This window comes from Bos indicus x Bos taurus, chromosome 21 (genome assembly GCF_003369695.1).
Source record: "Bos indicus x Bos taurus breed Angus x Brahman F1 hybrid chromosome 21, Bos_hybrid_MaternalHap_v2.0, whole genome shotgun sequence".
Lineage (NCBI taxonomy): Eukaryota > Metazoa > Chordata > Mammalia > Artiodactyla > Bovidae > Bos > Bos indicus x Bos taurus.
Genome location: NC_040096.1, coordinates 31,542,547 through 31,566,256, shown reverse-complemented (window position 1 = coordinate 31,566,256; position 23,710 = coordinate 31,542,547). Strand labels below are relative to the sequence as shown.

General features: G+C 37.4%; 1 protein-coding gene across 1 annotated transcript in view; it reads left to right on the top strand.

The window, feature by feature from the left end:
• Nucleotides 1-23,710, top strand: part of ETFA (electron transfer flavoprotein subunit alpha) — a 69,648-nt gene that overhangs the window by 29,146 nt on the left and 16,792 nt on the right. The window contains exon 10 of the mRNA XM_027521286.1: nt 21,739-21,804. Within this exon, the coding sequence (XP_027377087.1) occupies nt 21,739-21,804 (66 nt within the window). The remainder of the gene's footprint in view (nt 1-21,738; nt 21,805-23,710) is intronic.

Sequence of the window (23,710 nt, the reverse complement as noted above, 5' to 3'; positions counted from 1 at the left end):
ATGATAACTTTATGTTTAACCTTTTGAGGAACTGTTTTCTGGAGCGGCTACACCAAAAATGAACCAATTCTTAACTTTGTTAATTTTTCTCATTGTTTTCTTTTTATTGATTTTTGTTCTTAATTTCCTTCCTTCTGCTTACTTTAGATTTACCTTGCACTTAAGGTAGAACTTTGCTTCATTAATTTTGTATTTTGCTTTTTAAAATGTAAATGTTAAAGATATAAATTCTTCAGTATTAAAATTCATTAAATCTTATTTTATGGCCCAACAAATGCCGTATTGTGGTGACTATGCCTTGTGCACCTGACGAGAATGTATATCCTGCCATTGGACACTGCAGGAATACTCTAAAATATGGCAGCAGAGATATGTCCCAAACGAAACAGAAAATTTTGAAAACACAGGAAAAAACGGACAAAGCTTTGGTGAACTGTGGGACAACTTTAGGAGGTCTATTATGTGTGTAATTGGAGGAGAAAAACTCAGATCTCAGATGCTCAACAAATACCAAGAGTAGGAAACAGGAAGGCAACTACAGGGCATGTAACAGTCAGATTGCTTAAAGAATGATTAAAAGAAAAAATCTTTTTTTCAAAAAAGAAGTCATTTTATTTTTAGTACATTTGCTTTGGAGGGAGAGCCAATTAATTGGAAAGAGTGCATAATTTAACCAACATCAGATCGCTCTGCTGCATTCCCTGTTGAAACTTTTCTTTTTCAAAGTCTTTTCTTATTAAGGTTCTTACAGAGTATTGAGCAGAGTTCCCTGTGCTATGCAGTAGGTCCCTGGGTAATCTGTTTTAAATATATCAGTGTGTATGTGTCACTTCTAATCTGTCCCTCCCCACCACCCTCTCCCCCTGGCAACAATAAGTTTGCTCTCTTAAGTCCATGAGTCAGTTTCTGTTTTATAAATAAGTATGTTTGTACCTTTTTTTATTTTAAGATTCTGAATGTAAGTAATGTCCTATGATATTTGTCTTTCTCTGCCTGCCTTACTTTACTCTTTCATATTCTTTTCCATCATAGATTATCACGGGATGTTGAATATAGTTCCCTGTGCTGTAGAATAGGACTATCCTATGATAGTTTGCATCTGCTAATCCCAGACTCTCAATCTTTCCCTCCCTCACCCCTTGTCCCTTGGCGCCACTAATCTGTTCTCTAAGTCTGTGAGTCCATTTCTGTTTCATAGATATGTTCATTTGTATGATTTTTCAGATTCCACATATAAGAAATATCACATCATAATTGTCTTTCTCTTTCTGACTTACTTTGCTTAGTATGATAATCTATCCATGTTGCTGCAAATGGTATTGTTTCATTCCTTTTAATGACCTGAGTAATATTCCATTGTGGGGCTTCCCAGGTGGGTCAGTGAGAGATGCAGGAGACACGGGTCCAATCCTTGGATTGGGAAGATTCCCTGAAGTAGAAAATGCCAACCCATTGCAGTATTCTTGCCTGGAAAATTTCATGGATAGAGGCCTGGCGGGCTGCGATCTTTGGGGTTGCAAGAGTATTGGACATGACTGAGCATGCACGCAGTATTCCATTCCTTACATGTACCACATCTGCTTTATCCATTCCTCTGTTATTGGACATTAGGTTGCTCCTATGTCTTGACTATTATAAATAGTGCTGCAGTGAACATTGGGATGCCTGTATCTTTCAGAATATTGGATTCCTCCAGATATATGCTCAGGAGTGGGCTTGCTGGATCATGTGGTAGATCTAGTTTTAGTTTTTTAAAGAATGTATAGTGGCTGTACCAATGTATATTCCCATCAATAGTGTAGGAGGGTTTCCTTTTCTTTATACTCTCTCCACCATTTATTGTTTGTAGAATTTTTAATTTCTACAATGGCCATTCTGACTGGTGTGAGGTGATACCTCATTATAGTTTCGATGTGCATTTCCCTCATAATTAATGATGTTGAGCATCTTTTCCTATGCCTCTTGGCCTTCTGTGTGTCATAAATGTTAGTTTCCAGATTCACTGACTTTATAGCTTTCTCCAGTTAATGATCAGCAAGCACCTTTTATTACTTTAAGTGAAAACAAATTAGAAGACCTGAAATCTCATAATCAAGAATTGTTTTCTGGCAGACAAGCAAAGTTGTTTCATCTGTGTTTATGGTTGATATAATTATATTCAAAACCCACAAATAAGGTATATCCACTTCAATACTGATAAAAAGAAACTCTTAAAAGCAGTGAGAGAAAAGTATAAATGAACTCAATATTCCAGTCAAAAAGCAGAGATCGCTGGATGTATAAAAAGCAAGACTCAACTGTATGCTGCCTATGGGAAATACATTTAGACAGAAAAAGATATGCCATACTAATAGTAAACATGAGGAATCTGAGTTGTCTTTATTAATATCAGGTAAAGCAAACTTCAAGACAGTGAGTACTGCCAAACATAAATTGATGGGCCATAAATTGATGAAAGGATCAATTTATCAGTAAGACAGAACAGTCATGAATGTGTAAGTACCCAATAACAGAACTTCAAAATACATGAAGCAAAATCTGACAACTAAAGTGAGGAATAAACAAATTTATTATCCTAGTTGGAGGTTTCAATACTATACCTTCTCCCAATAATTGATGGAGTACTAGACCAAAAAATCCAGTTAGGATATAAAAGATCTACATGAGGGAGAACAAGCTATCTGTAAATCACACAGCAAGTATTTTTGGTTTTATTGGCCATAGAGTGTCTGTCATAACTACTTAACTCTTCGGTTGTAGAGCAGGAGCAGCCATAGATTGTAAATAAATTAATGAGTTGTATTCCATTAAAACTTTATATACAGAAACAGGTGGCGGTCCAGGTTTGGCCTATTGACTTAGCATTTATAGGACACTGAGCCACCTTTTTTTCCTCTACTTTTATTCTAGGACTCCAGTTGCTCATATTTTAGATATCTTTATATTCTTCTGTAGATTATTTAAGTTTTGCTCATTCCTTTTCATCTTTTTTCCCTCTGCTCTTCAGACTGAATAATTTTCATTGACTTACCTTCAAGATTACTGACTCTTCTATAATTTCTGATACGCTATTAAACCCAGCTAGGAAATTTATTTTGTATGTTTTAGTTCTAGATTTTCATTTGGTTCTTTTTATAGTTTCATTTCTCTGCTGAGGTTTCTTATCTGTTCAAACATTATAGGTATCTTTCTTTACATCCTTGACCATACTTGTAATAGCTGTTTTTAAATTCTTGTGTTCTAATTCCAAGTTCTTGGTTATTTCAGGGTTGATAACCTTTGATTGTAGTTTTCACATTTTCCTGTTTCATTATGTGTGTAGTACAATGGTTCTCAACATTTTTGTCTTGGGACTCCTTTTAAAATTTGTTGAGGGCCCTCAAAGAGCTTTTGTTTATTTGGTTCATAGGCAGTGATGTGTATTGTATTAGAGATACAAACTTAGGAATTTTTAAAATGTTTATTCATTTGAGAACTTTTTAAAATGTTTATTCATTTGAAATTAATAGTTATTTTATTAATTAATTATTAATTTTTATTAGACTATAGTTACCTTCAGTTCAGTTCAGTTCAGTCTCTCAGTCGTGTCCGACTCTTTGAGACCCCATGAATCGCAGCACGCCAGGCCTCCCTGTCCATCACCAACTCCCGGAGTTCACTCAGACTCATATCCATCGAGTTGGTGATGCCATCCAGCCATCTCATCCTCTGTCGTCCCCTTCTCCTCCTGCCCCCAATCCCTCCCAGCATCAGGGTCTTTTCCAATGAGTCAACTCTTCGCATTAGGTGGTCAAGGTACTGGAGTTTCAGCTTCAGCATCAGTCCTTCCAAAGAACACCCAGGACTGATCTCCTTTAGGATGGACTGGTTGGATCTCCTTTCAGTCCAAGGTACTCTCAAGAGTCTTCTCCAACACCACAGTTCAAAAGCATCAATTCTTTGGCACTCAGCTTTCTTCACAGTCCAACTCTCACATCCATACATGACCACCGGAAAAACCATAGCATCAAGATGGATCTTTGTTGGCAAAGTAATATCTCTGCTTTTCAATATGCTATCTAGGTTAGTCATAACTTTCCTTCCAAGGAGTAAGCATCTTTTAATTTCATGGCTGCAATCACCATCTGCAGTGATTTTGGAGCCCCCAAAAATAAACTCTGACACTGTTTCCACTGTTTCCCCATCTATTTCCCATGAAGTGATGGGACTGGATGCCATGATCTTCATTTTCTGAATGTTGAGCCTTAAGCCAACTTTTTAACTCTCCTCTTTCACTTTCATCAAGGGGCTTTTTAGTTCCTCTTCACTTTCTGCCATAAGGGTGGTGTCATCTGCATATCTGAGGTTATTGGTATTTCTCCCGGCAATCTTGATTCCAGCTTCTGCTTCTTCCAGCCCAGCATTTCTCATGATGTACTCTGCATTGAAGTTAAATAAGCAGGGTGACAATATACAGCCTTGACGTACTCCTTTTCCTATTTGGAACCAGTCTGTTGTTCCATGTCCAGTTCTAACTGTTGCTTTCTGACCTGCATATAGGTTTCTCAAGAGGCAGGTCAGGTGGTCTGGTATTCCCATGTCTTTCAGAATTTTCCACAGTTTATTGTGATCCACACAGTCAAAGGCTTTGGCATAGTCAATAAAGCAGAAAAGATGTTTTTCTGGAATTCTCTTGCTTTTTCCATCATCCAGCGGATGTTGGCAACTTGATCTCTGGTTCCTCTGCCTTTTCTAAAACCAGCTTGAACATCTGGAAGTTCATGGTTCACGTATGGAAGTTCATGGCTTGGAGAATTTTGAGCATTACTTTACTAGTGTGTGAGATGAGTGCAATTGTGCGGTAGTTTGAGCATTCTTTGGCATTGCCTTTCTTTGGGATTGGAATGAAAACCGACCTTTTCCAGTCCTGTGGCCACTGCTGAGTTTTCCACATTTGCTGACATATTGAGTGCAGCACTTTCACAGCATCATCTTTCAGGATTTGGAATAGCTCAACTGGAATTCCCTCACCTCCACTAGCTTTGTTCGTAGTGATGCTTCCTAAGGCCCACTTGACTTCACATTCCAGGATGTCTGGCTCTAGGTCAGTGATCACACCATTGTGATTATCTTGGTCATTAAGATCTTTTTTGTACAGTTCTTCTGTGTATTCTTGCTACCTCTTCTTAATATCTACTGCTTCTATTAGGTCCGTACCATTTCTGTCCTTTATCGAGCCCCTCTTTGCATGAAGTGTTCCTTTGGTATCTCTAATTTTCTTGAAGTGATCTCTAGTCTTTCCCATTCTGTTGTTTTCCTCTATTTCTTTGCATTGATTGCTGAGGAAGGCTTTCTTATCTCTCCTTGCTATTCTTTGGAACTCTGCATTCAGATACTTATATCTTTCCTTTTCTCCTTTGCTTTTCGCTTCTCTTCTTTTCACAGCTATTTGTAAGGCCTCCCCAGACAGCCATTTTGCTTTTTTGCATTTCTTTTCCATGGGGATGGTCTTGATCCCTGTCTCCTGTACAGTGTCATGAACCTCCATCCATAGTTCATCAGGCACTCTATCGATCAGATCTAGTCCCTTAAATCTATTTCTCACTTCCACTGTATAATCATAAGGGATTTGATTTAGGTCATACCTGAATGATCTAGTGGTTTTCCCCACTTTCTTCAATTTAAGTCTGAATTTGGTAATAAGGAGTTCATGATCTGAGCCGCAGTCAGTTCCCGGTCTTGTTTTTGCTGACTGTATAGAGCTTCTCCATCTTTGGCTGCAAAGAATATAATCAATCTAATTTCAGTGTTGACCATCTGGTGATGTCCATGTGTAGAGTCTTCTCTTGTGTTGTTGGAAGAGGGTGTTTGCTATGACCAGTGCGTTCTCTTGGCAAAACTCTATTAGCCTTTGCCCTGCTTCATTCTCTACTCCAAGGCCAAATTTGCCTGTTACTCCAGGTGTTTCTTGACTTTCTACTTTTGCATTCCAGTCCCCTATAATGAAAAGGACATCTTTTTTAGGTGTTAGTTCTAAAAGGTCTTGTAGGTCTTCATAGAACCGTTCAACTTCAGCTTCTTCAGTGTTACTGGTTGGGGCATAGGCTTGGATTACCGTGATATTGAATTGTTTGCCTTGGAAATGAACAGAGATCATTCTTTTGTTTTTGAGATTGCATCCAAGTACTGCATTTCGGACTCTTTTGTTGACCATGATGGCCACTCCATTTCTTCTAAGGGATTCCTGCCCACAGTAGTAGATATAATGGTCATCTGAGTTAAATTCACCCATTCCAGTCCATTTTAGTTTGCTGATTCCTAGAATGTTGACATTCACTCTTGCCATCTCTTGTTTGACTACTTCCAATTTGCCTTGATTCATGGACCTGACATTCCAGGTTCCTACGCAATATTGCTCTTTACAGCATCGGACCTTGCTTCTATCACCAGTTGCATCCACAACTGGGTATTGTTTTTGCTTTGGCTCCATCCCTTCATTCTTTCTGGAGTTATTTCTCCACTGATCTCCAGTAGCATATTGGGCCCCTTCCCTTTCAGTATCCTATCATTTTGCCTTTTCATACTGTTCATGGGGTTCTCAAGGCAAGAATACTGAAGTGGTTTGCCATTCCCTTCTCCAGTGGACCACATTCTTTCAGACCTCTCCACATGACCCGTCTGTCTTGGGTGGCCCCACATGGCATGGCTTACTTTCATTGAGTTAGACAAGGCTGTGGTCTGTGTGATCAGATTGACTAGTTTTCTGTGATTATGGTTTCAGTGTGTCTGCCCTCTGATGCCCTCTCGCAACACCTACCTTCTTACTTGGGTTTCTCTTACGTTGGACATGGGGTATCTCTTCACGGCTGCTCCAGCAAAGTGCAGCTGCTGCTTCTTACCTTGGACGAGGGGTATCTCCTCACAGCCATGCCTCCTGACCTTGAACGTGGAGTAGCTCCTTTCGGCCGTCCTGTCCCCGCGCAGCCGCAGCTCCCTGGAGGTGGGGTTGCTCCTCTCTGCTACCTCCCCTGACCTCGGGCGCTCCTCTTGGCCGCCTCCCTGACCTCAGGCCTGTGGTAGCTCCTCTTGGCCTCCACCCCTGACCTCGGACGTGGGGTAGCTCTTCTCGGCAGCTGCCCCTGACCTTGGACGTGGGGTAGCTCCTCTTTAAATTCTATTATGTATTTCTGATATGGTGCCTCCAGGTTTTTTAATCTTTCAAGATAACCTTAATTATTCAAGGTCTTTTTTGATTCCATATACATTTTAGGATTGTTTGCTTTATTTCTGTGAAAAATGCTGTTGGAGTTTTGTTAGGAATTGCATTTTATGTGTACATTGCTTTGGGCAGTATGGATGTTTTAACAATATTAATTCTTTTAATCTATGAGCACAGAGTATCTTTCCATTTATTTGTATCTTCATCATTTTCTTTCATCAGTGTCATAGATTTCCATGTACAAGTCTTTTACCTCCTTATGTTAAATATACCCCTAGGTATTTTATTCTTTTTGATGCAATTGTAAATGGGGTAGTTTTCTTAATTTTACTTTCTGATAGTTTGTTGTTAGTGTATAAAAACACGTTTCTGTATGTTGATTTTGTATCTTGCAACTTTACTGAATTCACCTATTAGTACTAACAATTTTTTGGTGGTATCTTTACCGTTTTCTCTATATAATAATACCATGTTGCCTGCAATTAGAGACAGTTTTCCTTCTTCCATTCCAAGGAATGCCTTTGGATGCCTTCTATTTCTTTTTCTTGCCTAATTGTACTGGTGTGGACTTTTAACACTGTGTCAAATGAGAGTGATGAGAGAGTACATCCTTGTCTTGTCCCTAATCTTAGAAGAAAAACTTTCAACTTTTCATTGTTGAGTATGATGTTACCTGTGGGGTTGTCATATGTAACCTTTATTATAAAGGTGAAGTGAAGTGAAAGTCACTCAGTCATATCTGACTGTTTGCAACCCCATGGACTATACAGTCCATGGAATTCTGGAATACTGGAGTGGATTGCCTATCCCTTCTCCAGGGGATCTTCCCAACCCAGGGATCAAACCCAGGTCTTCCTCATTGCTGGCAGATTCTTTATGAGCTGAGCCACAAGGGAGGCCCTATGATAAAGGTATATTCCGTCTATACCCACTTTGTTGACTGTGTTCTTTATTCTATTTTTAGTCAATTTTGTTTGTGAGATTCATTCATTTAAAGAAGGTAGCAGTTTTCATTTGTGTTTCATTAATGTATGGCATTCTATTTTATAAATATATCATACTTCCACCATTTTTCCATTAATGGATGTTTATTTAGGTGGTCTATAATTTCTTGCTATTACAAGTAATGTTGCTGTGAAAATTCTTAAAAAATGTTTCCTTGTATGTTCGTGTTTCCCTAGAGAAGTATGCATAAGAGTGAAATTGCTTAATTACGTATAGTAAATGTCTGGCTTTACCAGATATTGACATACTGCTTCTCAACAGCTTATAAAATTTACCTTCATTCTCATCCTTGCTGTATTTTGGTATTTTCAGTTTTTTTTTTTTTTTTTTTTAACATCTTTTGCAGTTGAAGAGGTAGATGATGGTTCCAAAGATAGATAATGGTGGTGATTACACAACAAGGCAAACATACTTAATGCCACAGAACACTTACCAATGATTAAAATGGTAAATTTTATGTTAGGTATATTTTACTACAATTTTTTAAAAGCTTTGCTAGTCTAATGGGCATGAAATCTCACTGTGCTTTTAAATTTGCTTTTCCCTGATTACGAGTAAGGAATCTTTCATTCATGGTTTTTTCCCCCCTCTGAATTTCTCGTTCATATCTTTTTTGCCTATTTTTTGCCTATCTTCTTAACAATTTTGGGAGTTCTTTTATGTATTCTGAATATTAATCTTTTGTTGGTTATGTGTGTTATATATATTTTCTCTCAGTTATGACTATCTTTGTTTTCTGAATCTTTTTTTTTTTTTTTAATAAACAGGAGCTTTTAATTTTAATGTGGTTGAACGTTTTTTCCTTTTTGATATATACTTTTTTTGGTGTTTTATTTAAAAGGATCTCTGCTAAGAGAAAGTCTTAACAATATTAACCTGTATTTTTTTTCTTAAAAGTTTTATTAAAGTTTTGCTTTTCATATTTCACACTCAGTTAATCTACTTGATTTAATTGTTTGTTTGGTATGAAGTAACTATTTAATTTTTCCTCATGTAGCTAATCGTTTATTACGCATTTTCTTCTGCTCCAGACCTTTTACACATCAAGTTTACATATACGCAGAAGTCTCTTTCTGCATTCTGTGTTTTGTCTGTCAGTTGTTTATCATTGTACCAAAACTGCTTCTAGAGCTTTGTAATAAAATTTCCTACTTGGGCAATACCCATCTCTCCCATTCTTCTCCAGAATTGTCTCAGCTATTCTTGACTCTCTGTCTTTTCCCACAGTTTTAGAATTAATTTGTCAAGCTCCATATTTGGAATGTTGATTGACAAACATCCCTGTCTCTTATTTTCAAGGGTATTCTAGTGTTTCACCACTAGGAGTGCTCCTAAAGCAGTTTCCTACAATACATTGTGTCATATCATGTATGGTTTTATGGTTATGCTAACCATAAAAATGGTTAGCAGTCCAGACTCTGTAGCCAGGTTGCCTGAATTCAGTTCTTAGTGTTACCACTTGCTTTCTGTGTGGCCTTGGACAGATCACTTAGCTTCTCTGTACCACCGTTTTTTCAGCTGTGTAATGGCAATGGTAACAGTCTGTACTTCGTATGTAGTTCTGAAGCTTTAAAGCATTGGTCTGTGTCAAACGCTTAAAACTGTGCCTGGCATATAGTATGAGTACTGTGAATTAATACACTATTTATAATCGTGAATTAGTATTATAAATCTAGTTTGTTAGAGGTTTTTTTGTTTTGAAATCATGAACAGGTATTGCATTCTTTACTGTTATCTGATAATTTCATTGGATTTTATTAGGGCATTAATTAACATGTGTTGAGCTTAACAGAGTGTCAGATTTATGCTATGACTAGAATTTAATAAATATGGCTTTTTTAGCCTTGACATAGTTGGTAGTAGTTCCCATTTAACTTTTTTTCTGGATTACCTTTTAGAAGCCCCATTGATGACTTTACCTACCTCACCATTCAAACGTATAAACATACTGCAGTCAAAGAGTTTCTGTTACGTCCTGCCAGAGAAGTGTGTTTTTTCACTTAGTGGAAGTAGATTACTTTGTCTGTATTTTGGTATTTTACTAACAGATTAGTGGTTCATTTATAATTCTGACTTGATGAGTACTTACTCAATAAAGCAGTTTTGGGGAGAATTTACTAAGATAAGAAATTTTTTCTGAGTTCTTTTGAAGAAAATTCACTAATGTTGAAAAGTCTGTGTATGAACAAACTTTATGGGAGTTATTTGTACACAGCTGGGACTGAATTTATGGACTGCTTTTCTGACTTGCTAAAAAGCTAAAGAGTGACAACCCCTTTCATACTGCATTATCCAGCTTGGCTTTTAACTCTAAGAAAATGGTGTTCACAAATTGATGCTTTATTCCTTTGGGGTTGGTATAGAAGCATTAAATTGTACTAAAATATTCATATGTGAGTGCATTTAGCTGAAAGCAATTGATGTTCTGTTCCCAAGAGGACAAAGAGAAATGCTGTATGGACCTGTAGTGCAGAAAACACCCTAAGCATGCTCCTTAAAGGTAATTACATGGCCTGCATGATCAAAGCCCTTACAGTGGAGCTTAAAGTGACAAAGGAGAAGTTGAAGAACTAACAAACTGTGGTTTGGATGTATAGATAGTTTGGTTGTGCAGTAGTTAAAAACTTATTTGCTGAAAGTTAGTTGTAATTGTGTCTTTGCTTCATTTTCTTAACTAATTTTTATTAGACTGTTTTCTCTAAATATTTATTCCAAAAGAACCAGTGTCAGTCAAGTTTTCTTATCCATTACCATTTAGTATATAAAATTAATTTTTTAAGTTTTGGAGAGTCTGTTGAATTTTTTATGTATATATTAGAACTTTTATAAAAGATTCCACTGATATAAATTGACGTGCCTTGTAGATGATCAATCTAATTTAACAGCTGGTATGAAAATCAGTAAGAGTAGACAGCAAATCTTTGTTGTAGCTATCTTGGTGTGGCAATTTGAATAAAACTGTTCTAAATTTCTATTCTTATTCTAACTGTATTTTTGGCCCTTTCATATAAAAGCTAATGTTTTTCCTCATGTATCGCTTCAGATAAGATAATCATGCACATTAATGTCAGAGAAAATAAAACACTGTACTAGAAGGAAATGTTTATTCAATGATAGTTGATCATTTAGCATATGTAATTCAATCCTCATGTTTATTTTAGAGCCAAAGATAAGAGTACTAAGATCTTGTATAAAAGAACATTTTAGTATTTTAGTTTAATATATTTATATATTAATATTAACTAAAGTTAGTCTGAGAAGGAATTTGGGAAATGGATTAGGGGCAAGGGAATGCTTTCCATTTCCTTAAAGTGAAGTTATTTATATGGTCTCTAGTAAGGTTGGATGAATAGTAAATTTACTCTTATAAGCATTTCCCTTTTCTACGTTATTAGCTCTGCTCAGATTCTTAGACCTTTAAAAGGTGGTTCAAGGCGTTTTTGTGTAATTTGGGCTGAGCTCATAGAGAACTCAAGTTGCTTTTTTTCAGAACAGTTTTAGATTTACAGAAAAATGGCAAAAATAGTACAGAGAATTCCCATAAGTCTTTTACCTGGTTTCCCATATTGTTATTTTTTAATGTTACGTTGGAACTGTTTATGGGCTTCCCTGATGGCTCAGCTGGTAAAGAATCCGCCAGCAATGTGGGAGACCTGGATTCGATCCCTGGGTTGGGAAGATCCCCTGGAGAAGGAAAAGGCTACCCACTCCAGTGTTCTGGCCTGGATAATTGTGATAGTTATTAAAACAGGATTCTAGAATTAAGTGTTTTGAAGATGGAGAATTGTATAAAGGATTCTGTCAAGGAAATTACTTCCTGATGACTTTATTGTGGTAAAAATCTAATGAAATTTGCAACCATATTTAAGTGTATAATTCAGAGACATCATTTATATTCAGAATATTGTACAACCATAACCTCTGTATATACTCCAAATTTTTCATCACCCCAAAAAAGAAACTGTGTAACCATTAAGCAGTAGTTCTCCATTCCTTCCAACCTCAGGCTCTGGTAATCCCTAATCTACTTTATGTCTCTATGAGTTCACTATGCTGGATATTTTAAGAGTGAATCGTATACAATATTTGTCCTTTTGTGAGTGTCTTCTTTTAGCATATGTTCAGGTTTAATCCTTATTGTAGCATATGTCAGAATGTCATTCCTTTTTATGGCTGAAAAATATTTTAATAATATTCCATGAATATTTTATTTATCTATTGATAGATACTTTGGTCATTTTTACCTTTTGGCTATTGTGAATAATGCTGCTTTGAACATTTGCATATAATTATCTGTTAAGTTCCTGCTTTAAATTCTTTTGGGTGGTAAGTTAGGCCTGGGATTGCTGGGCCACATGATAAGTCTTTGTTTAGCTTTTTGAAGAGCCTCCAAACTGTTTTTCTCTAGTTACTATGTAGCTTTCATGAGCTTCTTGGCATAGAAACTATCTTTATTGTTTTAGATTAAGTAATCATCAAGAAAGGCTATGCACAAACAGTGACCTTCTTTTTGGGAATGACCTTCATTTTGGGAATGAGGTAACTTGAGTGAAAAGAATAGTACTTTAAAGTCAGGTTCTATTGCCAGCTTGGTTCTTCAGGCCTCTATTTTTTTTTATCGATGACATAGATATTGTGCATAGAATTAGATATTGTGCATTGAATTGTGGTGCCAGAGAAGACTCTTGAGAGTCCCTTGGACAGCAAGGAGATCAAACCAGTCAATCCTAAAGGAAATCAGCCCTGAATATTCATTGGAAGGACGGATGCTGAAGCTGAAGCTTCAGTACTTTGGCCATCTGATGCAAATAGCTGACTCATTGGAAAAGAACCCGATGCTAGGAAAGATTGAGGGCAGGAAGAGAAGGGGGCGACAGAGGATAAAATGGTTGGATGGCGTCACCGACTCACTGGACATGAATTTGAGGAAACTCTGAGAGATGGCAAAGGACAAAGAAGCCTGGCGTGCTGTAGTCCATGGGGTCATATAGAGTTGGACATGAACTAGCAGCTGAACAATAACAACAAATGCATAGGTAACCTTAGAGTTTCCTTACTCTTACAAAATTCTGTATAGGTATATATAATTTAGCCGTTAGATCAATTAAACCTTACTGATGAAAAATCTTAAACTTTTTATTTGATTGCTAAAAATGCAAAGCTTTATAATCTACTAATTATATTTCTAAGTAATTTGATGTTGTACACCCAAATATTTCAGTGTAATTTCATCATCTGAGTAATTTTATATTATACCTAGGAATTCCTTGGTCATCCAGTGGTGAGTACTCTGCACTTCTGCTACAGGGGGCACAGGTTCGGTCTCTGGTTGGGGAACTAATCTCACAAGCCGTGGGGCATGGCCTACACACACACACACACACACACACACACACACACACATTGACTGCTTTCTGCCATTCTAGGTGTCCTTGAAGAAAGTCTTCCTGCAATAGAAAATCTGTGCATTTAGTATAGAAGCTAATTACCTAAATGCAAAACATCTACATGCAAAATAGTTAAGTATTAAAAGTTATATTTTATTGTAAAAATACACTATTAAGAAAAATTTATGTCAGATTCTATGCATCATGTAATCAAAACCTACATTTAAAAACAGTATTTAAAGACCAAGAGCTGAAATTTCACCTTTTTTGGTTTACATTTAAACTTTTGAATTCTAAATCACAATATAGTTAGTTACTGTCCATTAAAAAAAAATCTTTTAACTTTGTATTTGAGAAACTGGGTTACTAAACTTATACTTTGAACAAAAATAATAAGGTACGTAATGAAGCAGCATAGGGTTTCCAGGTGGCTTAGTGGTAAAGAATCTACCTGCCAGTGTGGGAGACACAGGTTTGATCTCTGGGTCAGGTAGATCCCCTGGAGGACTGCAACCCACTGCAGCATTCTTGCCTGGAAAATCCCATGGACAGAGGTGCCTGATGGGCCATAGTCCAGAGTCCCAAAGAGTTAGACATGACTGAGTGACTGAGTGATGAAACCTATGCTAGAAGTATAAATTACCACTTGCTTTGGTCATATTATAACTAGACTGGTCGTGAAGATGACATTTAATTGGCTTCTCTGGGGGGAAAGGTGGGCCAGTAAAAAGAATATAGAGGAACTCCAATCTGTGGATGAATTTAGGATTTTAAAACACCTTGGACTAAAAAACCCAAGCTATGTATTCTCTGCCTAATTAAGCACCAAGTCCATCTACTGAGCCGTGGAATATCTATTCATATGAGAAACCTACAGAGGTTTCTTTTAAATGAGTTTTCTGATTTTGTTTCTAGACCTTTTCCATTAAAGTTATTGGAACCAGATATTGACTTCATCGAAAGCCAGGTGAAAGTTTTTATCCAAAGTGTTAGTTTTCTGTATAGGTTACATAAGCTAAACATCAAAGACATCAACAAACAAGAAATGGTTTCCAAGTCTTGCCTCTTCCATGAGTCGTCTTCTTGACGGCCTTGTAGCCAGTGCCTTTGTGTGAAGCATTTGTATTAGAGGCATTTCAGTTGATGTGCAACTAACTGGTCATTAGATAAATCAAAGGTTGTAGCTTATGTCCTAATTCAGGGTGAGGAACTCAGAAATAAGCTATCAACTGATACATCTAGTAACATGGGGTGAAAACTAATGTTAGCTAAAATTGATACTTTTTTTTTTACATATAACCTTATGTTAGCTGTTCATCTCATCTTGTTTTAGTGATTTTTCTCCATGATAAATATATTTACTGGAGTTTTAATAAACTAGTGACTTCAGTTAAAGGGTATTAATAGCACTGTCACAATATTGAGTTATTTGTGGTGTAGTGGAAGTACTGAACTTAAACTCAAAGGTTAAGAAGCCTGCCTTTTACTAGGTGTGTGTAACTTTGAATGACTCATCAAGCCTCCTTGAGCCTGTGCTTTCTGTTCTATAAAATGAGAAAAATTTCCACCCCTTAGAGTTATTGTCATAGTGAAGTGAGATAATGTATATAGAGTATGGTTACTGGCATATTATAGACAATTCATGTAGTTGTGATGATTAACATGCCATCTCAAATACTGATACAATCTAAGTTAGTCCTAGTATAGGAGCATTATCTGATGGTTGAGACATACCTTCAGCTTCATATCAGGAATATGCATAAAGTTCTGTATTCATTTGAAACTCAGCTGAGGCATAAACCTGTCTGAGAATTTCATAATACAGGCAGAGAGCTGTTTGAGAGAAGAGCCACAGTTGTGCTTTGCATTTTGGGGCCTCTTCCAAAAAGAGAAGAGACTTAAAAACAATTTGGCAAACAGAGGAAATAGTTTGGCCTTTTAAATGAGTAGCAGGATGAAATATAGCAATAGTAATGCACAAGAGACTTGCAGTAATTAGAAAATATAGTTCGGTTAATCTACTTCTCAAAGAGACATTCATTATTTCCTGTGATGAATTACATTTAACTCCTAACCTGGCATTTGTCCTGGGTATGTGTGTTGTGTTTTAGCTGTTGTAACAGTTGCTGTTTAAGGTTATGCCTCTGTAGTCTTCTGAGTAAACAATGTTAAGAGAGCATGTGCCATTCTGTAAAATTTGTTTCATCCGAGGCAGTCTTACGGTATTGTTTTTAAGCACATACGTAGGATTGCTGAATTCTAGTTTTTAATAGAACTACTTATATGATGTCTTTAAACTTTTTATCTTCAAATAAATGTAGCTTTTTACATTCCTTCCCCAATCTGGAAAGCGAGACTTTGTAGAAAAGGAATTTTAAACCTGATTTTTAAAGAGGCGAAGAAATACTGGCTTAGTTTTTCTGCTCTGAAAGCTCCAGATTTAACCACTCTTCTCATAGTCATATTTTTATATAAACATAAAAGTAAACATTTAAATCTTTCATTTCTACTTTGTTTAAGCAGTACTGAAGTTGCTGCAGGCTGAATACTGTTCCAATTCTAGGAAAAAAGATGTAATTTCAACTTGATATATTATTTTTTGTATGACAAATTTGATATGTCTTGGTAGCTGTCTCTGGGCCATGTATCCCTGTATGAAGATTATGTTAGAATTTTGTGAAGAAACTCACCTCAACTTTCTAGGCCAGCCAGCACTGTCTAGAAAGTTGGGCTGAATTCAAACTTTACAGCTAGTAGAAAAATTGTATCAAGTTAAATAGCAACTTCTCTTAATATAGTGATAGTTACTATCACAATAGTAAACCACTCAAGTAGTTTAAAGTGGGATTTATGTGGCAGTTGGTTGTCTAATGCCTTCTGGTTTAAAGATTTAGTGATCATTCAGTAATAAGAATAGCATTAATAGTAATGGCTCATATTTTGAGCACTTCACATGCATTGTGTTACTTAATAATCCCAACAATCCTATTAGCTGCAGGCATTTAATTTAAAAATAACATTTAAAAAATGTAGGTAGATATGTTGTTTCTTTAGACATAGTGCTGTTGCACACTTAATAGGCTACAGTGTACTGTAAACATAACTTTTATATACACTAGGAAACCAAAAACTTCTTGTGACTTGTTTTATTGCACCGCTCGCTTTACTGCAGTAGTCTGGAACACGCAAAGTCTCCAGGGTGTGCCCGTATGCTTTTTTGAGAAGTGTGAGCCTTTCAGGGTAGAGTCTTCAGGTTTTTCTAAAATTTTAAGAAAGAGTATCTTACTAGAGAACAAAATTTGATTATCAGTTTCAGAGTATAAATTTACTGTTTTAAACCAGCCATTTTCATCTGGGTTTTCTTATAATGGTCTACCATACCTGAAAATTGGTGGATTTGAGTCATCTATGTGTTTCTCTATTGACTGCTCCCTTATTTAATCTTCAGCCTTGTCATTCTGCTGACTTTCCTTTTATGATCTTGTTCTGAGCCAATAAAAGCAAAGCTAACACAAGATGCTAATGTCATTCTGTCTTGAGGTCTTACTGTCATGCTCTGCAGTACCTCATAGAGCTTACAAGAAGGCTCTTCTTTACTTTGGTTTTTTGTTTGTTTGTTTGTTTTGTCAGAACCTCACGGATTGTGGGATCTTAGTTCCCTGACCAGGGATTGAATCTGGTCTCTGGTCTGTGGAAGTACGATCCTAATCACTGGACCTCCAGGGAATTCCCTTCTTTAACTTGTTCTTAAATTATCTTGGATCTTTGGCTGTCTAGCACGGTGATAATGATGAAGTTACATGTCGATATTGGGCACTTGAAACGTGGCTAGATTTAATTGAGATTATATTATTAAAATTGGTTTCACCTATTTCGTTTCACTTTAATGAGGCTAATAGAAAATTTTAAAGTATGTGGCTTACAATATTTTTATATTATATATCCCTTTTGGATTTAATAGTGTTAGGTAAAAATCACAGCGTGCAAGTAAGAAACACTTTTCTCCTTAGCATCGGCACCAGGATCTTCTGGAGAGCAGGACTCAGAAATACATGCTCTTGGAATTCGGATTTCCTGCCCAAGATTTGAGTGAAGCAGGAGAGTGATGTTAGCAAATACTTACGGAAGAAAGCAGCCAAAACCCAAATCATGCATCAGAGAATACTCTGACCATGTTGATTCCCCAGGTTGGTTAGATTTCTGTAAAAGTGTTAAGATTTCATTTCAGTCTTTCAATTCTCAGACATACAGATTTGTCATCATGCTCGGACTAGTAAAACCTCTTCTAAAAGCGTGTTTTGTTTGAAGGACTAAGGAGCAGGAACAGATGGGATAGGCTGTAAAAGTAGACTCCTGTTTGGCAAAGGACAGAAATTACTCCAGAGTACCATCATCCCCCAAACTGCTTCCTGCTTCTAAAGGCCATTCCGCTTCTTGTTGGCAGGAACGGAAAGTAAGGGGTTGCATAAGAGCCCAGAGCTCTGTCACACCCAGATTTTTACGATCTTACCTTAACCTGTGTTGTTTGACTGCGAGCTTCTAGAGTGTGTACCACAGGGGATTCTTGCTGTCCTGTACTTCTGCTAGTCCATACAACTCTTCTGTATGAATAAGGGAAAAAATACTCCTTTCTCTAGTTACTTTACTGCCATCTGTTGGAAAATTATTGTAATAAAAATGCAGATCTATAATGACTATGATATGAATGATGCTTCCCTCCAGAGTTGTTCAGATTACAGCCTGCTCAGCTGTATATGGTAACCCTGGGACCACCCCAGGAGTCTACTAGTCACTGAGTGGGCTGAGAAAATCAGTGTTTGAATAAATCTCAGTTCTTGAGTGGTACACCAGTGTCTTGGGAAACCAGATTCTGTGCTAAGGATTGAAGCCTCAGAATCCCAGTTATTCAGATGAGCAAGCTGAGGCATAGAGAGATTAAATAATTGGCTCACGGTCAAAGGTCTGTTAGGTGGCTGAGCTGGCATTTATTTCAGCATAGGCAGTGAGATTCCAGAGCCTAGGTTCTAAACTTCTAAATGGCAGTGATATACTCCTCTTGCAAACCTCTATTAACCACACTGGGTGCAGCAGTCTCCAAGCCCTATTCCTGTGTTATCTGAGCACACTCTAATGTAGACATCTGCTCCTGAGTTCTTTGGATGAGGCTACAGCTGTAGTCTTTTTTAGGTCTTGGCAAAGAAAGAGGGATTTGTCCTTTCTTTTGCCAGAACTTGAAGTAGGTGCTGCCCCTTCTTTACCAAGCCTATGGCTTTACTTCCCATCGTCCTCTCCATCCTTGAATTGCAGGATGATTAACCCAGACTGCTACCAGCTGTCCTTCGTCCAGTTTCTTACTCTAGTTAAGTTTCTTTCCCTTTGTGAAAGCTGTTAGAACTTTATCTCCAGGACTACCCCTCCTTCCTTTTCTGTCTGTTCCTTTCTTTAATCCCACCTCTTTTTGAACCCTTAATTGCTGTTCCCCCCTCCAACATCACCTCTCATTTTCGCTCCAGATTTTTTTACCTACCATCCGATTTAGAAAGAAAGTGCCTCAGGGCAGGGTTTGCCTTGTTATGTTGTGAAGCAGTGTCTAAAGTGCTCCATAAATTAGCATCTGTGGAGGGTTTTGCACATACTAATTATTATTATTGAAATACAGAAATGCTTTCTGAACCGTGAGGAAGCATCCTATGACTGTAGTCTAATTGCCTGTACATGTTTTCTGAAAAAGAAAAAAAGCCTCAAGCCTCTCTTCCTGTCTTAGAGAGCCATCAGATCTCAGAACAGCAGCCAAAATCTCAGGACTCGTTCAGGGCTGTTGTTTCAAAGCTTTTCTTATTTATTCAGAGAACTGTGTTTGCACGATAGTAAAATAAGTTCTTGTTGGTCAGGAACAGGTCAAAATTTACCTGTGTGGACAATTTATGCTTTTTAGAAAGGTGGGAATGACCCTGGAACCACCTTTGGTTTCCTTTGGCCCAGAATCTGTTATTTCTTTACTGACATTTATGGTTAAAGCCAGCGGTAGTCATTTCTCAGGAGGTTTAATGTAAATTTCGTTTATATCATATTTATGTTGATGTTTAGTGCCAGAGTGAATCAGCATTTTTATTAGCATTTTATAATGCAAATGGAGAGGCTTTTAAGACTTGCTGAATTTTAATGTAGACATGTATGTCAGAAAGACCCCTTTATAGAACTATTGATCCCTTCCAATATATGGTTTGAGAACATACTTCGAAGTGTGGTTAGTGAGACAGTGTCTATCTAAATAACTTACTTTAAAAATCTTTACATTAGAACTTTTTGGCCTGGTTTTCCTGAACGTAGGATTTAGTAAGTATACTGTGATTAATAATTTAATGAATGTTCTCTCTTAAAAGAAATGCTGGTCAGAATAAATTGAATGATGTTAAAATTATCCATTGAAGTTACCTGTAAAGTCTTCAGTGGAAAATACTGGTGCTTTTTCAAAATAGTAGTGCTCGTTTATTAGTCATACAAGTGTCATTGTCTGATAAGAGTATAATAACAAGGCCTTACTGTATTATCCAAAGGTATATGGTCATAACTTATGCATTGGATTATGTTTAAGATAAAATCATGGGATTGCTTTTTATCCTCACCCCTTACGTTTTGCTCTCTGCAGTAGTGTACTCCCCACCCTAAGACACAGACTCTTTAGGCCTAAGTGCTCTTTCCTATTTTCAGGCTTTTGATGATTAACTAATGAGCAGGTTGAATTGAAAAGCAAACCCAGCTCACTGTAGATTTTTAGATGATTAACTCACATTGGGGACTAGGTTGTATCCTTTCCAGAGTACTTAAGGGTATCCTACTGCTCTAGAAGCGGTGGACACTTTATGCCTTTAAAGATAAGACCCAGAGATTCGCTATCAATGTGCTGGGTCAAGTTACAGGTTTCAAGCTGCTCACGAGCTGAGGATCATCTCTTTTACTGGTCCTCAACTCTGTGTACGTTAGAGCATCCTGAGGAGCCTTTTTAGAAAGGTCGGCTGTTGAAGAGCTTTTTAAAGAAAAGCTCTAGCACTCATGAATTAGATTACGGGCCATGCAGAAGACAAAGTGGGGCCGCCTGACATTGTCATTGACTTTGAAGTCTTGGCCCTGTAATAAAACTGTGTGACAGAGCCACCTGCAGTACCTTCCACATTACTCATGTTGAGGAGAGACTGTGCTGTCAGTCGTGACAGAACTGTCGTGTCAGCCTGGTTACATGGTAAGGGGCACCCCCTACCCAAGCCAGGGCTTGTTCAGCTTATGTGTGGGGAAAGCTTTTCAGCTGAGGTTTTAATTATCCCTAGTAGACAGAGCAACTAAGCATTTTTAATTAAGCACTTATTAAATCGGTTTTCCATGATGACAGTGAGTTTTAATTTTTAGATAAAGTACAGAGAGCAGTCATCATTCCCTTTATAATTAGTTGAAGCAGAGGGGTAGGAAGAGGTGCAACTGTCACCCACATTTACTGGGAAACTGCAGTGCAGGGACCCGTTTATTAGGCGTTAGAAATACAAAGGTTCATTCTGTGCCTGTGAGAAACCTGTTATTTTTTAATTAAGGAGGTTGTGTGTGTATGTGTGTGACCCTTGAGACTGATTTGTATATTTGGTTTTTCTAAATGTGAAGCTTAATAAATACACTCTTGATTACCACTTCAACAAATATCCATGAGAAGCAAATAGCTAAGTCAAAGTACACTTTAATACGTATTTATATGTTAATATGAAATGTGTGTATATTGTTAGTGGCTCCATGCAGGGTGGTGAGTTGAAGAGCTGTATCCAAATGAGTAGCACAGACAGAAAGTACGGCCTCACAGCAAATTGTGAGATTAAGTGAAACAGTTGATGTGAAATGCTTAGCACAGTGGTCAACACACAGTTAATGCTCAAAAACTCTTATTATCCAATATTATTGTTCCACCACTACTTTATGAATTCAGAGGTAAGTGTGCACTATGGGTTAGGGAGATCAGGGAAGAAGGAAGGCATAATTTAAGTAATACATATTTGCATCTGTTTTATTTAAAATATTTCTGGTGTAAGACTTGGGTTGGTTATAGCAAGTACTTTGGAAGGTGTAATATATGAATGCATATTAATGATATGGTCTCTTTTGTTTCAGGAACTTTATATTGCTGTAGGAATATCTGGAGCCATCCAGCATTTAGCTGGGATGAAAGACAGCAAGGTAACTACACAACAGTGATGATACTAAGAGGAAAAGTGTTCACATTTTAAAATTTAGGTTTCACTGGTATGCCTCCATGTAGTTACAGTGTGTGTAGTGGAACCGTTCACGTTAACACAAACCTAGGGATTGGAAGGTATATACACCACTGTGCCCTGCCTGAAGATGCACCATTGGTGGGAGAGGCCGTGTGTATCACGGAAAGAGATGTGAACCTGAATCCCGCTCCCCTGCAGACTTACCACCCGACATGTCTTGTTTGTACCTCAGTTCTTTGTCTGCCAAATGCACGTGTTGGAAGATCTCTTTCAGCTCTGACAATTTGTGGATGGAAAATAGGGGGTGAAAACAACTTGATGAGGTTCTGACTATCTAGTTTATGATGTACTGACACCTGGTTCTCTGTTTCACCCTAGTCCCCTAACGGTCCCACCGTCATACATCAGCAAGGCCCGTCTTCTTGGGTCATTACTAAATTGTGACTGACACATTTTGGATTGGAGCATCTCAGAACCTTAGTAATTGTCAAAAATGCAGCATATAGAGGAGCCACTTGATTTTAACTTGCTGCTTGGACTCTTATCTAGAAGTCCTGTGTGATGACTCTGTGAACATACATTTCAGAATATGACACATTAATTCATGCATAACAATGCACAGTTTGAATTATGAACTTAGTCTTTCATGAAGTCAGAGATGCCTCTGACACTCCTGCTTTTATTCATTCAGATGGAAGTTTGATAGAAAAGGTAATAAAACTTTTAATAGGTTTAACTTCTAACTTGAAAAGATGCATGCACTACCTCCTTGTAACCTCTAAATGAATTGGCCCAAAACCAGTCAGATTTCACAGTTGGATGGCAGGATTCTTCACTGAGCTCTGAAAGCAGCAGTGCCAGTGGGGAAAATGTTATTGCTGCATTAGAGGGTAAAGAAAAAAAAAACCAATAAACACCGGCAACCTTCAAAAATGTTTTTAGCTGGGCCTGTTCAGACGTATCTAGAATTTTGCTTCTCTCTCTGCCTGCCTAGAAGATCTTGGTAAAAGTTCTTGTTCATGGCATCAGGGCTGGATTGGAGGAGAAATGGACTAGATGGTATATGTCAAAGCAAAAAGGGAATAATTGAATTAAGGAGACCCGTGTTGGGGAATAATCTGTAAGAATAAACTTGAGCCAATAATTTGTCTGTCCATCCAGTCAACAAATATTTACTAAGTCTATGTACTTTGTACAGATGCTGGAGTTGCTTAAATGAAAACGACATAGTCCCTGTGATAACTCTTTTGTGGGAGACACACCAGTCTTAGATTGTAATTTTGGCTAAGTTCTAAAGTGGAGGATTGGGACTTCCCTGGTGGTCCAGTAGTTAAGAATTTGCTTTCCAATGCAGCGGATGTGGGTTCGAGCCCTAGACAGGGAACTAAGATCCCATATGCTGCAGGGCAACGAAGCCCATGTGCCACAACTACAGAGCCGACCTGACGCAGCCATAGATAGAGTGATTGGTTTAAGTCTGGTAGTTCAGTTCAGTCACTTAGTTGTGTCAGACTCTTTGCAACCCCATAGACTGCAGCACGCCAGGCTCCCCTATCCATCACCAACTCCCAGAGCCTGCTCTGCATATAAACTGTATACCTATTAATAAGGTTGAATACAGTCTGTGCTTTAAAATGTCTATAAGGAAGAAGAGTATGAATTTATAAGAACATATTAAAAGAGCCCTAGAATACAAACAAGATTTTATCATAATTATTTACAGTTGATATTTCAAGAATATTCTTTCAGTAACCTGAGAATTCTGTAACTGACCAAAATCTTTTTTCTTAAATACTATGGTGGTTCTTTGCCCACAATTACATGCTCTTTCTTTAAAAATAACTTTTATATAGTGGGATGAAAAAGCT